Genomic DNA, 19,125 nt, shown 5'->3' on the forward strand with positions numbered 1-19,125 from the left:
AGCAATATTTATGTTTCTTTGTATTTGTACTTTGCCTTGTCCTAACTTTTGAGTCTAAACATGCATTTTTTCCTCATTACTTTTTTTTTTTTTTTTTTTTTTGCTAAGTATATAAGTATATAGCTCAGCCACTCCCTCAGAGGATATAAACTTGATTTTTGATATTTCTGAGTATTAATTTCTCACAAATGTCTTTTTCTGCCTGTATCTTACCATAGCTTCATATATATTGACTGTGATCCTTAATGGAAGAGAAATGTATTATGATGTTCTTCCAAGGAAAGAAACTAAACTCACTGTGCTTGACTCTAACTTAAATTCTTCTAATTTAATAAAATCTTTCATCTTAATAATAAAACCAAAAAGTAAAATCAGTTTCAACACACCAGAAAAGCATGCTAATGAGAAGGTTATCTCTTTGAATATTTAGCAGACAAAATATATCTGGTACACCTAATGTGTCCAAGCATTTGTCAGAGCAGACATAAAGAGTGGGCCAGGAGAAACCTTGACTGAAGTGTAGGTAGAGAAAAATAAGAGGCACCATGTGGTGTAATCTCCAACCTAGGATGGAGTACAGTGCCCAGGAGCCAGACTGAGCCCTAGGATAGTATACTGCCATCCAGATCTTAGCAGGCAGAGAACTGTGACTCCTTTGAACTAAGCAGCAGCAGGTAGTGGCCTGCAGATCACCTATTTCCTGATTTTATTTGATGTCAAAGGTGATGCTCTGCTTTCCAGGCACTTGGATCCAGAATGTAGTGAAGAGAGTTTTCAGGCCTGATTGGCTCCCAAGACATCTCATCTGCTGCTTTTCTACATGGTCACGAAAAATAATGTCAGAGAGATACTGGGAAAGAACACTCAGGGCATTGGGACCCTAGCAATAGTCTCCTTGATCCTGCTTGTGAAGGTAGAAGGCTTGAGGAGGAACATAGGGCAGCAAGACAGGTTCTGGCTAGATATAAGATAAAGCCTTTCAGCAGGAGGATGGTTGAGAATGGGCTGGCCAGAGAGGTTGTGCAATCTCTCTCTTTGGATGTTTTCAATACAATGCACCTGAGTAACCAGATGGGGTGGAGCCAGGATCCACCCCTTCTCAGACCTCATTTAAGGCTTGGCAGTAAAGGCGAATGTGCTTTGCTGGAGATCCCTACCTACCAGAGGCCCTCTGTAGGTAAGTAGCTCTTTTCCTTCATTTCTGCATCTGTGGTTGCTGTGTTTAGGCTTGTCCTTGTTTGCTGTAGCCAAAGACTTTGCCATCCCACTATTGTTACTGTACTTTCCACCACATTATAGCATTACAGTTGCTAACAGCTAAACCAGGCTGCCTAGAGCTACATCCAGCCTGGCCTTGATTGCCTTCCCAGATGAAGCATCCACGACCTCCCTGGGCAGCCTGTTCCAGTGTGATATGGTCTCACAGTTGACCCAGCTCTGAACATGCAGCTGGACTAGATAGCTGTCTGAAATCCCTTCCCTGCTGATTTATTCTGAATTTGTAAATCTATGATAACTACATCAAAGATAGATAGTAATTCATTTTACTATTTTATTACAATTCAATTGTTTTGGTTTACAGGAATATACAAATCTGAACGATAATCTTGTATGTTATAGGATCTAAATTTCCTGCACTTAAAATATTTCTTTCACTTTCACTTATAAATTCACTAGATTTTGAATCACTACAGTATGTGCTCTCCTATTTTTGAGTATTCTCCTAGTTTTGATTTTATTTTCAGTTCTGAGATAGCAAAATATTCGAGATGGTACGTTTGGCTTGTAAGTCTTCAATGCAGTTATTCACAGAACTGTGTATCAACTGCTAGATAACAAACAGAAGAATTTAAAAATAAATAAATAAACATATTTTTCCCTCAAACACTTCAAAACCACTCTATAAGAATGCCCTTCAACTATCTCCTTATTTCTTTACAAAACCACAAGAACATACTGAGTTTAGTCTGTTGTCCACTTTGATTTCTTAAGTACCCAAAAGAGAAAAACTATGAATTCAGCTTTAGAGTAACCTTTAGACTAAAATAACCTGTATATATTGTTTTCCTCAGAATTAATTCAGCAGCACTCTGGTTTAATTAGAATTAATAGTACAGTTGGAAATGTAATAGTGGTTCATTGGCTACCTGGGAAACGTATAACTGTTGCACCTGACAGACTGTATTCAGAGTAAGAGTAATAACAGTTAAAAGATACATAAGGAATATTTTTGTTATTACTTTTGGATTTGTATGATTTTGAATTCTTGCTACACTATTTATTTGAGAATCTAAAGAAATTTGCGAACAGAAAGATGTATGTATGTATAAGTCAGTGTCTCTTCTAGTGGTAGAAGCACAAAACACAGAGCATAAGAAATTGATTCAAAAATTCAGAGCTACATCTACACTGGGATATAATGGAAATTATTTTGATTAGTATTTAGCAGTCTATTACCACACCCTGCCTCTTTTAGGTGCATCACCATGAACAAGCAGGACTCTCAACTCCCAAAATCATGTGAGAGAAAAATTTCCTTCTTATTCCTGTAACGTGCTCAGAAGGACAATAAGAGAAGCACATTCTAATACAGTATAGTACTCACGAAGAGCAGTGATCATAGCAGTGAAAACATGACATCTTAAGAAAATTTTGCAATTATAAGAACGCATTTCTGATGGCTACTTGTATCTGTATGGAAATGAACTTGTTGCATGGGACAGTCCTCAAAATCTTGAGCAGTATAGCTCTCTAGTCAGCTTAATCAGACTTACAATTTTATTATCTAGGATATTTCTTGTTTAGTGACATTTATTCCTTTTAAAGTTACATTCTCCATAAAGAGAAATCACACATTTTCAATCTCTTCAAAAAGACATCTTTATTGCCAGTTAAGCCACTGGTGAGGGTGACACAGTGTAGATGACAACCCACATTGGGTCTGGATAATGAAGTTTATTTAAGAACTAATCAGATTAAAGCTTTTACCACGCATGGTTTTGCCACACCCACTTGCTCCCCTTCATCATCTCATTCAATATGTCTTGACTTGGTTGGAAATCCATGCAGATTGTCCCACTGGTTCCTTGTGAGCTGCAACTCAAAGCTTTTAGTCTTAAGAATACCATGGCATTTGTTTCCATGCATACCTCTGATCTCCAAAGAGACTCCATTTACAGCTTTCCTCCAGCCTAGATTTTTGCCACTTTAACAGCCCCCTTCTCTTCAACACCTCTTCTTTCCAGATTCTCCTCCTTTTAAGCACTAGATTTTTTTTTTCTATGGTCTCTCAGCTCCAGTTTTCTCACTCTGTGCCAAAGTGCAATGGTTGATCAGCCTCCTAGTAGGTGTTTCTGTTTGATATTTCTCTGTTAACTGGCAGATTCAGGACATTACTCTTTTAGCTGGTCTAAGTAGAGTAAAAATTAACAGTAAGACACCATGATGACTGCAAGGTACAAGCTTTCACTTGAGAGTATTAAAAATCAGTTTCAGATATTCACCCATACCCACATCCTATTATCTGCTATTAGCATTTACAGTTTAGGCTTCTTTTTCCTTTATTTCTTCCCAACTATGATATATATTAAGAACTTCTATTTGTGGTTATCATATTTCAAGAATGTTGATTTGACCAGTTTCACTGGGAGTTATATGCAGCATCTTTGTTAGTATAAATTACATAAAATTAGAGAGCCTCAGTCATATCTTTTCATGACAGAATTTGTACAGGTTTAACTACTAAGAGGTAAAAGTTAATATTAAAGTGCTAGTTCAAATGCTGCACCCAATATTTGTCATTTCAGTTTAAATTCAGTGTCCAAACTATTTCTGAATTTACATTTGACTTTTTCCCTGAGTAAAACTGTGTACTGAATACTTTGCTTATACAAATAGCTAATCTAAGAAGACTTATGAATCTTAGCAGAATATTAATAATTCCACAACTCCTGAATTATTTAAAACAAGTTCACAGTGCTCCATGAGTCCAGAGGAGAAAAATGGTATCCTTGCCGGGCAGCAAACATATCATGGTTATACACATGATAATTTTAGTCCCTTGGATGGGAAAATTCCCATCTGGTTACTATAGTCCAGATGTGCAATTATTTCCAATACCACTTCTCCATTTTATTTCATTAACACTCAATTAATCAAGAATATTGATTTGATTTTATTTTGAATTGTGTTAGAAAAAATAAATGTAAAGAAATTACTGGGAAAAAGTCACAAAAAAAAAAAAAAAAATCCAATGAGAGCAACAACAAAACAGCAGCTGCAATGAGAAAAGTAAGCTAAAGTCCAAAGTAAATAAATTAAAACAAATCCTTGTAAATACATTATCTTTAGTATATTTACATATATAGGGAAGATTGTGATTATGCAGATGTGTTATATTTTCTTATGACTGTGCACACTTTATAAGTTATTCTCTTTATTCAGCTGTAAGTCTTGTTACTCCTTTTATTGAAGCTGCAGGTCAACATATTCAGAAAGTGGTTCCTTAGGCATAGATATATAAACAAAAGAGTTGTCACTGTGTTGGTATGTTTAACAGTTAGCTTGGAACAGAGCTCTATTGGGTGGCCCTTATAACCTTTAGTCAGTGCAAGATAGCCAGGAGCTGTTCACCTGTCCTTAGTTTTGATTTAGCTTTATAATTTTGTCTGCAGTAATTGTATGTTTTCAAGATATTAATGTAATAAATAAATAAATGAGTAGAAAATAAAAAATGCTGTTCCCAACAGGAATGGAAAAAGCCACTCTTTAAAAAAATAAGAGTTCACAGGACCTTTGAAATCTAGAATGGATTTCAAGTAAATCCTGAAGCTCCTGCTCTAGCACAAGGATATTCAGGAAGCCCCAATTGCAGTTTTCATCTGATCACCCTGTCTGGGGCAGTGGTTTTCTGTTTGGGCCCACATTATGGTTTGTGTACTAAGAATCTCTCCCATGCAAGCCCTTCTTTATCTTTCTCCACAAGGACGATTCATGCAGGTTTTCTTTAAATAATTGAATAGATGTACTCTGCTATATGTTTGTTCTTAATTCCTACTGAAATTTGTTCAGCAACCTTGAACTGGCTGTCAAGAAAGCTTTATCTCTTGTACAAATAAGTGTAACCCTTCTAGTAGACAATTGTAATGTGTCTATTCTCTCCTTGTTCTGAAATTTTCTGATATTTTTGTTATCCTTGCCTCAGACTGTGGTGCTTAAAAAATAAAAATATGATGTGAAATCCCATAGGAAAGTTGGGTAGTTTACAGAAAAAAGGTAGCCAGGTTATGGATGTTCTCCAGGTTATGGTTGTTCAGCACTGTGTACTTGAAGTCTGGAAAACCAATGATATCCTAGCCTGAATGAAAGGAAGTGTGACAAGCAGGTTGAGGGATGTCATTGTCTCCCCTTCTCTGCTCTCATGAGACCCTTCTAAAAGTACTACATTTAGCTCTGGGGTCTGCAGCATAAGAGGAGCTTGCACGTTGGAGCGGGTCAAAAAGAGGGTCATGGGCATGTGTCACTTCCTTGTCACTGGTTGCAGTGTTTATTGTCGCTATATTTTCTTTGAGATATTATCATAAAATCGTATCGTGTTTCTATGATAGTACTTATTATTGGCTGATGGAGAGAGAATTTGGATGGATGAAGGAACAAATTGTCTCCACGTTCTTACAGCATGATGTTTGGGCTGCCAAAGTCATTACATTGCATAAGAGGATGAAGACAAATGTCAAGAGTACTTGCATAGAGAGAAAATAATTGTTATAGTAGCAAATAGGAGGTGGAACAGGAAGCCTGTCTTCCTCTTCCACATGTGAACCAACAAAAAGTTGTTATAGAAATACTTGCATAAATTAAGTTCTGTTTTTGTTAACTTTATCTTCATTAATACAGTACAGCCATTTCTATTGGTATGTTGATGCTTGAACATTAAAAGGCCTCAATTTGAAAACAGCAGTAAAGTTATGATCACTGCAAGAGTGAAAATTGTTTGCTTATCTAAAGTCAGGTAATCTGAACACAAATGTAGTTTGTGTAGGCAGGAGATTCCATTTAAACACCAGGAAGCAATTCTGTGCTCCAGAGAGGCTGTGGAATCTCCCTCCCAAAGATAAACAAAAGCCACCTGGATGTAGACCTGGGTCCTGGGCATCCTGCTCTGGGTATCCCTTCTTGGGCAGGGGTTAGACCAGGTGGACCCAGTGTTCTCTTCCAATCTTAGCAATTCTATGATAATGTGAATTTTGTGGCTGTGAAATCATAGGTTCAATTTACACTTGAAAGACTTTACTGACAGTGTTGTACAGGAAAGCCTTCACATCACAAAGATGCTCTTGCTCCCTTCCAGTGACTTCCAGGGAATCATGGGAGGTGGGATAGAAGACTGTCCTCTAGTTTTAATTTGGATTATTAATGTTAGTTGTATTTTCTACAGAATAACTTTCTGTTTTCATATTTCTTCATATTATAGTCTTGTGGTAATCTTATGGAAATCATCAACATTCCTTAGTCTTCCAAAACTTGAATTATATGTTGATATTAATAAAATGGAAAATAGGGGATATAGAGTAGTATAAACCTATTATTCATATATTATACATATATTATACATATTGTCATCTTTGAATTATCATTCCTTTTCTTATACATATAGGCTTTAACTAGATATTTAATTTTACAATTTTGTTACTGTAAGCAAATTAAAGACAAATAATTTCCCCTCAAACAGGATTTCATGTACTATCACGTTAATGAGAATTTTATGTCCTGTTTTAACATTCACATAACTCACTTTTCATGTTTTTATCTGAATGAAACTAGTGAACCTTATAAGATATCCAAGGTAAAATCTTATCAAACTCGTACAGCTTCATGCATTCAGATATACTTGGTTTTCTATTTCTTTTATATTCTTGTCTTACTTAATTTTATCTTAATATCATAAGGACATGAGAAGAAAAATAAAAAATTATTGGTCTATTTTCTTTACTAATCTTGCAAACTGGATAATTCATGTATATTCAAAACAGTCCTATTAAAGAGAGACTATACTTACATATTTAATTTCTTCTCTTCTGCTCTTTTGGTTTACAGTATGTCACTGGCAGCTCTGAACAGCTGCAACAATAGGAACTATGTAATGAATTATGCATCAGCACCTTTAAAAACATGTTTCTGTATCTGCAGCTCCCTATTTGCCCGTGTGAAATTTCCTCTTGCTTGCTAGTCCTGCTGTAACAAATAGCCTCAATATGTCAGGAACTGATGCTGGACATATAAGTCCTTCCTGAGAAAGGCTGCCTCTGCCATGGCTTGTCACAGGGAACCCTTGCACCTTCCTACCTAGGCAAGTTAAGGGTTGAAAGCTCTCAAGTCACTACGACTTCCTCAGATTTCAGAATAAGTCAGTTGCCAATGCTAAGGTGAAAAAGAGTGGTTGGTTTTATTTTGTTTTTCTGCTCCTTAAAGGGCAGTAGCAGTTCCTAAAGCATTTTCATGCTACTAGCGAAAAACTATGCTATGAATGTTAAGTATTTGTTATTTAAAAAATGACCTTTGTAATATACTTGTTAAAAAGCTCTCCACAAAATACTGGTTTTGTTTGTTTTTGGTGGTTTTTTTTTTTTTTTTTTTTTTTTTGAGGAAAATTTTTAAAATATAGAATACTAAGTTAGAGTAGAATGTAATGGGAAGTATATTTATATGTTTCAAGAAGCTAATTCTGTCTGTGCTTGTTTAACACCTGTTGTATCACAAAAATAAAAGTTGTTTGATTCAAGTTACAGCTAGCCAGGTTTTCAATTTGAATTAGTTTCCGCCTAGGTATCTAGTCCTCAGCCAGCTTTAGGAAGGCCAATGAAATTGAAAACAATTGTAATTAATTAAAATTTCTAAAAAATTACCTTTAATAGTTACATTAAGGTGGTTTGGCAGCTAATTACTCATTATTCCCTAAAGGCTAAAGAGCTAAAAAGTACAGGTGAAACAAAAGTGTCGTGTATTTATTAATACATTCCCATGCAAAAGAGCCTTTCATCTGTGTTTTCTTCTACTCTAATTGTCATAATACAGTACAAACATTTTAGTTTCCAAGTAGTTACATTTTACATTTTAAAAGCTTATTTCATTGTTCTTAGTATTTTTTCAAGTTTTTTCAGTGCTTGTTGTCATCAGAATAAAGTAAAATATATAGATTGGTTTGCATGTTAGACTATTCAATACAATCACTGTAGATTAAATCTTGCACTTTTCTTTGCTATTTATGAGGCTGCCAATTCATCTTGTGCATTTGGTGTATATATGTTAGCAACAAGTGAGTTAGCTGTGCCCTGATTTCCCAGCAGCTGGACTCAGACATTCAGCCTACCCAGTAGCTGCCCTGTTCCTGGTAACTGGGCATAAGAACTGAAGGCTATGCCACATGACAGCTAGTGGTACTCAAACCTATATGTATGCACATGCTCAGATGTGCACATCCACACACACCATAAGTGCCTCTAGTACCAGACTTCACACACTCAGCTTACCCATGATCCAGGTTGGTGTTTGCTGGGGTTCACACTCTAATATGTGCACCAAACCATACACATGCACACACATCCATGGGCCTTAGACACATAGCCTCTCTGATTCAAGGTCCCACTGTTATTGAGGGCATCAGACCATCCCCCCCACACAAACAATAGAGAGTCTCTCATCCATGAGACCTCTCATCCAAGAGCTAGAAATAAGAAGAGAAGGCAAATTATATTCGTCAGGCACAGGACATGGTCAGATGTGTTTATAGGCGACCAGTGCTTTGTATGTGTCTCATCCCATGCAGTGGGTTTTGAGGGAGATCACTCTTCTTCTATCTCCAAAAGACTAACAGGCCCAAAGCATGTTGCAGTTCCTTCTTTGTTGTTAGCATGCCTACCTGGTAAGGTCTCCAGTGGAATACAGACTGTCCTTCCCTTTCACTGAATTCCTAGGAATCTGAGTTCTGAAGAAGGGAGTTGTATCTTTTCCTGGGGGATTTTCAGTCCTATCCTTTCTACGTATGCTATTATTCACTCTTGAGTCTCATGAACCAGTTGGGCCTCCAATTAGCGTGTTGTCAATGTAATGATATGTTCTGACACCTTTGTCAGGTAGCCAGCATACATTTTTAGCACGTTCGAAAGGCCCTCAAAAATCAGACAGAATTACATGATTTGTACAAGAACAGACAGCAACAGACTCCAATACTGTAGAGCTAAATAAAATTTTGTGAGGCAGTGGCCAGTGGAGATGTGAGGGCGGGTGGAAATTAAAGCAATACAAGATTTGGAGGGATCTTTTCAATGAGTACTTAGTATGTTGTGCTACTACTGAGAAATTTTCTGACTTAATACAATTTTTCTTGCATTTCAAACAATGTTTTAGTGTTAGATATTTGCTGATATCAGAAAATTAGCTACTAATATCCTCTATTGCATGGTCTTATTATTCTTAAGTTACTATTCTTACAAGGGTTTTCTATTTTCTAGGCTCAATAACCCTAGCTTTCTCAGCCCCTCTTTGTAGGAGAGGTCCTCCAGCCTTCTGACCATCTTCATGGCCCTTCTCTGTACCTATTATAACAGGTCTGTGTCTTGTGCTGGAGGCCCATAGTTGAATGCAGTATGCAGATGGGGTCTCACCACTCTCCCCCACCCTGCTGCTCACACTTCTTTTGATTCAGCCTTGAACAGGGTTTGGCTTTCTGGGCATAAAAACATTCTTACTTTCTGTAAGTAAACTATATCAGGTCATTCTGGTAATAACTTAAAATATTAGAAATTTAATATATGAACACATTCTTCCTTTAGGAAATTCTTTTAACTGCATCCAATACTCATACTTCTCTGAATTCTATACATTTAGTATAAATTAATTTCAATTAAATTAAAATTTAATATATAAACATAAATTATTTTCATACTGAATGCAATTTGCTATAAAATTTGCCACTACTTATCCAGTATCCAACTTCATTCTAAGCCATTGTGTGCTTATACTGGAATGGCTATTCAAAAAGTAATCTTCACTCTACATTTCTAAAAAAAATATTTTTTTTTCTGGAGGTATTTTAAATTATTCCTTTGTCTTTGATATTTTCTGTCTTCTACAGGGAGAAGACTATCTTCTTTCTAATCTTTATCTGAAGAAATCTAACAGATCTCAGTTGCCTTACCTTTGGGGGTAAAATGAGCTCTGAGGCTTCTCATGAGCTATAGGGAAGTGATGGTACAGAATGCCTTTGCAGGGAGGAAAATTGTCAATCACAGTTTAACAGGACTGCTTTCAAAACCAGGGCTTTCAGAAAGTGAGATATGTTATCCCCTGTGATTTGTGTGGGTCTCTTGTTAGTCTGCAAAATACTCACCTTTTTTTATTATACTTTTTCCCCCCCTGAGAAGTAATGCTATAAAGTAGAAAAATGTTGTAAGATCTTCAATCCATCTTTCTTCTGTTATTGAGTACTTCTACTAAGTACATATATCTATTTCTTTTTCTTTTAATTGGGGATATCTCTTTGATGAACCAGGCGAAAAGATGGTTGCTGCCACTGTGAATGATGAGAAATTATCAAAACAGTAGCAGTCTCTCATTTTTTCTATCTAGAATAGTTCAGAGAGGCCAAATCATGAAGATTCTTCTTTATAAGAAATAAAAGTGGCAGTAACTTCATGTTTTTAGTGGTTAACAACAAAAGCTAACATACTGAAGGATTTTCTTTATTTCTCAACAACCTATAGAATATCCCCTTTCATCACAGCTTTGTTTCCCATCTCCCTGCTTTTTCTCTATGACATGAAGAAATTATTATTTCCCCCCTGGAAAGTAAGAAAGGCAGCAAGAAGTTGTGGCAATAACAATTGTGAGCTAATAACTCAAAATTTGAGTTTAAAGGGTGTTGAAGTGGCAAAGGTTTCATTTTTCAGCATATCGAGTCTACCATATATAAAGTGACTAAGAGGACAAATTTAATAGAAGATGAAGGAGGAAACGCAAAATACAGTAACCATGGGCTTGCTAGAGAAATAATGCTTTACTCTACCTACTAGTGAATACAATAAAACACGCTATAAAGACTCAAGAAATCAGTCCCATGAGGAAAGATTGTTAAAAGTTTCTGATTAAGCTGTATATCTATAAAAGGAGTGAATAAAGGGCTCCTGTCTGTCTTCAACAGTCTCACATCTTGAACATTTTTTCTATCATTTGAAGTTGGCGGAGGTCTTCTTAGAAATCTTCCTCAATGTCTGATTGCGTATCTGCAAATCAGTGAGATACAAATAACAAAACCTTGGAGTTAAATTTGCTGCTTAAGAGAGATGTATTCTCATTGCTACTTTAATGAAGGCCCTAGTCTAAGAGTTTGACATTTTTTAACACGGCAATTTGATATTGTAGCTAAATTTATATAAAATTTTAACACTGTGCCACTGGTACTACATGCGCCTCCAAACTTACTCTTCCACATGTTTAAATTAATAAACTTTGAGTCCTCTGAAAAAGCTAATAAATTACATAAAAATCAGAGTTATTTTTCATAGCTCCCAATTTACAATGTTTTAGAAATAGACATAGAAATAATTAGAATAGAAATGATTTATGAATTAAAGAATGATTAAATGTGACAATTCATGTGTGTATATAGTGCATTAAAATTTATTAATAAAAGTTTTATAGTAATTAATTTTGACCTTTCCCTCATAATGCATGGGTAAATGATTGTGTTTCAAATAAAGAATGTTTTTAAATTAATTCATTCATTAGAAAATTAGACAGAAAATTTGGGAGCTATAGGTGATGTAAGTTAGTTATGATTCTCAAACATCACACAGTTGCCCAAAAAGTGACAAATATTCTTTGAGAAATGTAAAAATTAAGGGTCATATTGCACAGTAGAGCATGAGTTAGAAAAATGTATTATACCAGAGTACAGGAACAGGAGACGAGCTTGACTCAACAGAGATCTAATGAATAAAACCTATGAGGAAATATGGAATGTTTATTAGTTTGTTTGTATCAACAGACTGAAGTCTGAGTGAGAACATAAGTCTTCATATGCATATACATATATAAAATCAAGATATATGTAAATGGATTAAAAAAAAGGATGAAAAAGAGATATCAATATGGGGACAGGAGGTTCAGCAAGAGCCAGTGTGCACAGGCAGCCAAGAGGGTAAACCGTGTTTTGGAGTACTTTAAAAACAGCACAACTCAAAAGAGGTAATTCTTCCTCTATATTTAGCATTGTAGTGTTGTTGTTTTTTTTTTTTTTTTTTTTTGTTTTTTTTTTTTTTTGTTTTTTTTTTTTTTTTAATTGTCCTTGAATACTGTGTACAGTTCTGGGCTCCACAGTATAAAAATGTTAGGTACTTGAAAGCATCCAGAGGAAGGTAACAAAATTGACAAAGGGCAGGAAGGTATGTCCTAAGAGGATAGGCTAAGGACAACTGAGCTGTCTAGTTTGTAAAAGAGAGGGCTAGGAGGTAACCTAATTGTTCTCTTTTACAGGGGAAATGGAAGTGTTATCTGGAAAAAAACAGTTCAAAGGCATTCTTACCAACAGAGGCATTAGGAAGGAGATCATTAAAAACGTGAACAGCAGCTTTTACATTGGAACTTTGAATATTTCATGGTAACATTGTAGCACTTATGTTACAAGCAACTGTGCTGATAACCCTTCAAGTCTGGCAGTCTTTATTTTATTATATCTTGCAATATACTTTTTGCCTTGAAAAATGATGATGAGGTTGACAGGTTTTTTTCTACGTGAACCACACAGCTTGGTATCATCCACAAACTTGCTGAGGGTGCACTCGATCTCACTTTTCATGTCATTGATGAATATATATTAGGGAGCACTGGTCATAGTACTGACCTTTGATGGACACTACTTGTCACTGGTTTTCATCCAGACATTGAGCTATTGACCACCACTACCTGGAAATGATCTTGCAACCAGTTCTTCATCATTGAACAATCTGTCTGTCAAATCTGTTTCTTTCTAATTTAGAGAGAAGGATACTGTGGAAGACCATGTCAAAGGCCTTGCTGAAGTCCAGACAGATGACATCAGTGACTCTTCCCTTGTTCTCTGATACATTTATGCCCCCAAAGGAAGCAACAAGGTTGTTCAGGCAGAACCTGCACTTGGTGAAGCCATGCTAATTATCCCATATCTCTTCATGGGCCTTAGCATAGCTTTCATGATCTGATCTGATATTTCCTGGCAATGAAGTGAGGCTAGCAGTGTTTCTGTGGGTCATCAGTCATCCTTTCTTCTTAAAAGTGGGTATTATGTTACATCTTTTCTAGTCACCAAATACTTCACCTGACCACTCAAATATCATTGAGAGTGACTTGATGACTATATCAGCCAATTCCCTCAGGACTCTGGGATACATTGGGACACATGGATGATCAGGTTCCTTAGGTGGTTGTGAACCTGATCTTTGCTTACAGCAGGAGAGGCAATGCTCCACCATTTCTGAATCACATGCTTGAAGTCTCTGTGTACAGCAGTTGCTAGTGAAGACTAAGGCAAAAATTTTGTTAAATACCTCAGCCATCTACTTGTCTGTCATTACTAGCCTACCCATGTTGCCCGCTAGCAAGGATATGTACTCCTGGACTTTCCTTTTCCAGTTGCTGTACCTATAGAAGACTTTCATATTCTTCTTTGTGCCCCTTACTAAGTCCAATTCCTTGGGGCCTTGGCTGACATGATCCCATCTCCACAAAGCCTAATCTGCACCAGTAGAGGTGACCTGCTCTCATTGTTGCCACTGCTGAAATGAACCACCTGTGCATGCGTCACTGTGTTCACATCCACTGTTTGGTCTCCACAAATGTTCAGCAAGCATCAATGAACATCAGTGGGTACCATTTTTTCCACATAGAAGAATTAAATTCCACACCTTTGCTTCATAGGAATTTCCATTTCAGACATCATTTAGTCAGATGCCTGTTACACAGCAACAAAATGTAATGGAATATTGGAGGGAAGGTTCAACCTCTGCTGCCATACCACAAACATCCATCTGCCTCTGACATTGTTGGCCACCATAACAAAACAGTAGGCATTACTTTTAGAGCAGTCCTCACATAAAGCCACATTTATAATATCCTGGTTTTCTTTCATTACGCAAGTGAGAACAGTGGTTCACTTTTAACTTCTTTTTAAAAAAAAGGCTTGTGAAAAAATACGTTCTTAATGAGATAATCATTCTTTGGATTATATTTTTATTTTTAGTATTTAGTAAGTAATATGTCCTCCCAAAAATGATGACTAATGATATTTCAAAATATTACAGTAAAATGGTTAGCAAGGTTTGTAAACCATACCATCTGCTAAAGGAGAAAAGGAATTACAGATTGCCTCATAGTAATCCAGACTTTGGACCACGTACTATCAACATATTAACTATTACAGATCATCTGCATTTTGTTTGATAGTAAGACAATCATTAGAAAAATATGATGCCAAATAATCCAGAATAATTTAAACAGTGATGGTTGTGCAGGAGGTCTTTTGACAAAATTCAGTTTAAAACAATAATAAAAATAAGATTTTTTTGAAAGCATATCTAATGCCAGGTTTCTCCTGTATTCTGTTGAGGTTGTGTACTGTATCTTACCTAAGCCCCCAACCTCATAACAGAATTCATAAATAAATTCTGCAAGAAAGAGGAAAGATGTGTGTTGATAGACACTTATTGCACCAGGACACTCCATTATTTACTGGCATTTGTTACTGCTTTGCTGACACAACCATTAACTCTATACAAATTATTTTTTCTGGTATTCACAAATGCTTTATAGATTGACACGTTATCACGGCTCAGAAGGCTTTTGAATTTGTTTCCTGAATGAGATAAGGATTTAGAGACTTTTAAAAATGATGTGGAAGTAGGAAGGAAAGGTGTAAAAACATTTGTCTTTCCTAACATACGCTACATTTTTAATGTAGTAACTTGTATTTTCTAGTTTTAAAGATTATTTAAAAAATGCACAGATTGGGATTTATTTTTCTTTGGGTAAATATGCATGTTTTATGATGTGCCAGTCTTTGTTATACATCTTTCATTTTCCACGAGTTTAATTTTATATATATATATGATAATATTATATACATATATATACATATTATATATATATAATTATATATATATATAAATATATATAATATTATATATTATATTATATATAAATACATAAATTATATATTATATATATATTTTCTCCATTCAGATACTCCCCCTACCTGTCTGGCGTTTTCTGCTCTTGTTCAAATATGCTTCCTAAAGGTGCCTCCATCTTGGCAGTGGGGCCTACCCATGCCCTACAGTGGGGCTGGGGCTGCTGGAGCCAAATGTAACCATCTGTGTGCAGCACATGGTAGCCCTGGCCTCACCTTACACAGGAAATTGCAACCCCACTGCCAGCATGTGTTCACCTGCACCCAGTGGCGGGCAGTGTATCATGTCAGAAATTGGAAAACTGAGTTGCAGTCTGCTTTTAATTACACTTATTTTTCCATCTTTTATTAAGGTATATAGGCAGCATCCTCACCTACCATAATTAAGTTATACAATTCATGCATGCTGAAAATCTGACTTGCATGACATGTGTTTGTTATGCCTCAAAGTACTTGTATATATTTTACATCTCCACAGCTGAAAGAATAAGACAACAAAAGAAAGATAATTGATGTACCGCCTCTTATAGTAACATGTCAAGATTCACAAAAAGTATTAAAAAAATTGAAGTGACTCTATTATAAGCAAAATGTGTGAAAATATGTATGTTATTTGCATAAGGCTATGAATTTCTTGTTACTTTCTGGAAGTACCCCCTGTTTTATTTATTGCTTTATTTCAGGAATAAAGGCATGTATTTGTGTTGTTGGATAAGAAATGTGTGAAATTTCATTCTTTGTTAATAAAATACAGAAGTTCTGACTTCCAGGTTCATCTTTCAGTGAAATACAGATTTAAACATGTCTTGGTTTTAATTAACAGTAAAGGATTGGAAATAATAGTTTCATGTTAAAAGCACACATAAAGAGGAAAAAAATTAAAGATCACCTTGCTTCCTTCGCAGGTTTTTCAGGACAGTACTGTGAAATAGAAATGAATGAATGTGATTCAAGTCCCTGCTTGAATAGTGCTGTCTGTCACAGTGATGTCAATGGATACAACTGTATTTGCCCTGAAGGTAAATTGTTCAAAGTAATTTTTTTTTTTTTTTTTTGACAATTCTCAAAATTGCCTGCAGTCTGCAGGACATCTTCTTGACAGTCCTGAAAATCATTGTTAAAATTTCCTGTCTATGAAAGTTAGTTATTCTTTTCTGGTTTAATTTGCATCTTAGTCCTTCAAGGTGACCAATAAAACAAGTATGCTCACAATAAATGGAGGCAGATAAATGCGTTGCTTTTATCACATAAAACCTCATAGTAATAATAAGTGAACAAGTGAAGAAAACATAAATACATTGCATTTGGAAATCACAGAAAATTGAATCAAGTAGCTTACAAAGAAAATATATTGTACTGATACACTAATTTGCAATTTTCTGACTGAGCCCGGGAAGTAAGTCATAATGGCGAAAATAATGATTTTGTATCAGTTCTGCAGTGCAAAAATGCTAAAATTGCACAGACAAAAAGAATGATTTTCAGTAGTTTTGGTCTGGTTTTGTAAGAGTGCGTATTGCCTGGTAAAATTTAAAATATCTGAACAAACGAGAAGTTTCAAGAAAAAAGTAGTTCCAGGAAAAGCTGAAAAACTTTAAAACATTTAAAATTACAGTGTCTTTCTGAGATACTTTCAAAAATGAGTTATTGATTAATATTTTAATGTATTTTATAATTGCAGTTTAAGAAGAGTAAAAAATCTGTGGCTTACAAATTGCGTTTTAAAATGCCTTATATATGAGTTTAATATCAAACATTAATATTTTATACTTTTGATAGTGAATTGATTCCATAGCATACAGAGTTTGGGGTTTTTTTATTTATAAATTAATACAAGCATTCTAGTGGTGGTGATAACTATAGAAATTCTTCACAAAAGACAAAATTGATGCTAATAATTCTTTTAAGTACAGCCTCCATCATTAGTTTAAATTAGAAGCCAAAACAGATATTGGAAGGTAGTTTAAAATTTACTTTGGAAAAGATCATTCTTCTATTTAGATTGCCTGATCAGCTTACAGAAAAATAAATCTTGGCATCTAAATTAATAACTTTGTGGCTTACTTGTTACCTATGAGACATGGATCTGATTAAACTCTGATTGTAAATGAGAACTGCTTCTGAATACATTATTAATGAACTCAGGATAATTCTAAAGTTTTATGACTTAAGGATCAGTGGAAATTGGTTCCATGGTCAGTTTGAGAAATTATGAGAATATGCCTTGCACTGAGGATGTTGATAGCTTAGCATTAGTCATGGTCTTCCCACAGCCATGGCCTCTGACAGCACTAATGATAGTCATTTTGAAGCATGACCATGAATTAGAATACATTTACAAAACCATAAAATGTCACATATTGGATGTTCTCTCTCAATTTCAAGTATCAAAAAAACCTTTTGGACTGGCTAGTTGCTAAAAGTCGCTATTACATGAGGAAAAAAAAGAAAAGAGAAAAATCAGAGAAGTAATTATTTCAGAGTTGATAAATGGAACAGATGTCCAAATATCAGCACATCTTAACTTCATTTGTACTGTCCTCAAAATCACAAAAGATACACCAGTTATTTAGTCTCTGCTGAACAGAAAGTTCAACTAGATTAATGAAAATACTGAGTACTAAGCTTGGTCTTTCAATTACTGATTCTTTTTAAAGCATGTTTAATGGTCAGATGTATTTTTTGTTAATGATAACACAGGAAAGGATTTTAGGAAGATCTTTCAAAAAGACAGATAATGATATTATACGAGTAAATTGAAAATGATCTATTCTTTAGGAAAAAAATATACCAAAAGATGTGCTTTAGAAAAGAAGGCACACATAGCTGAATAATGTCTAGCTCTTTTGTTTTGTTTTGTTTTTCCAACAAAGGATTTGAAGGTCTTCACTGTGAAATCAACTTTGATGAGTGCACTTATGGCTTCTGCAAAAATAATTCAACTTGTTTGGACCTGATTGCAGACTACAGTTGTGTTTGTCCTCCAGGATTCACTGGTAAGATTTATTGTACTTAAGACATTAAGTAGCTAAAAATGAAAAAACAACAACAAAAAAATAAAACACAAATTCATGATTGAATTTTGTTTAGTATTTTAGCATTAATAAATAAAAATTCAACTCAGTGTTCTGCACTATTGCTAATCTGCTTTTGCTTCCTTAATAATATGATAAAAAGTGAAAGCAATGTGTGAGATGTTTGATTAATTGATGGAAAGAAAAACTATATTTTACTGGGATAAAAAGTATTCAGAAAACAAGTAGTCTGTGAAAAACATTATTTAATCTTTTCCTAGGTAAGCAAGAACAGATAAAGCTGGTAGTATTTGTCTCCAGAACATCATATCACAACCATACTTTTCTTGTGATTCAGATAGAGATGAGAGTACAATTTTAGCAAGAGAACATTTCGCTCTTCAAGAAAGATGCTATTAGATCTTTATGATAAATAGCCTGGGATTTGCACGACTATTTAACAGGTTTAAGAAAATAGCTTTTGCATCAGGAACAGTCTTCATGAACCTACTTGCTGTGACAAGCAACTAACAGGATCATATGGAAATCAATAAAACTGTCTCAGAATATGCTATCTTAACAACTAATTGCCTGTGATGTCAGGGACTGGAACACACTGCTTTTCAGGTGCTGGTTTCAGAGACACAAATCAATAGTATTAATACGCACAAGAGGTAGTAGGAAGATCCTCTTAGTTGATGAAGGTAAGGCTGTCTACCTGACCAGAGTAAACTGCATGAGCTTCGATAGGGCCAAGTGCTGGGTCCTGCATTTTGGCCACAGCAATCCCAGGCAACCCTACAGACTTGGGGAGTAATGGCTGAAAGCTGCCTGATAGAAAGGGACCTTCGTGTACTGATGGGCAGTCGGCTGAATATGAGCCAGCAGTGTGCC

At 35.3% G+C, this 19,125-nt stretch overlaps 1 protein-coding gene across 1 annotated transcript in view; it reads left to right on the top strand.

Moving 5' to 3' along the window:
• EYS (eyes shut homolog) overlaps positions 1-19,125 on the top strand; it is a gene marked incomplete at both ends in the record, with an annotated part of 656,806 nt that overhangs the window by 73,266 nt on the left and 564,415 nt on the right. The window contains one exon of the mRNA XM_079532608.1: positions 18,091-18,213. Within this exon, the coding sequence (XP_079388734.1) occupies positions 18,091-18,213 (123 nt within the window). The remainder of the gene's footprint in view (positions 1-18,090; positions 18,214-19,125) is intronic.

This window comes from Tetrao urogallus, assembly GCF_951394365.1.
Source record: "Tetrao urogallus genome assembly, chromosome: 2".
Classification (NCBI taxonomy): Eukaryota; Metazoa; Chordata; class Aves; order Galliformes; family Phasianidae; genus Tetrao; species Tetrao urogallus.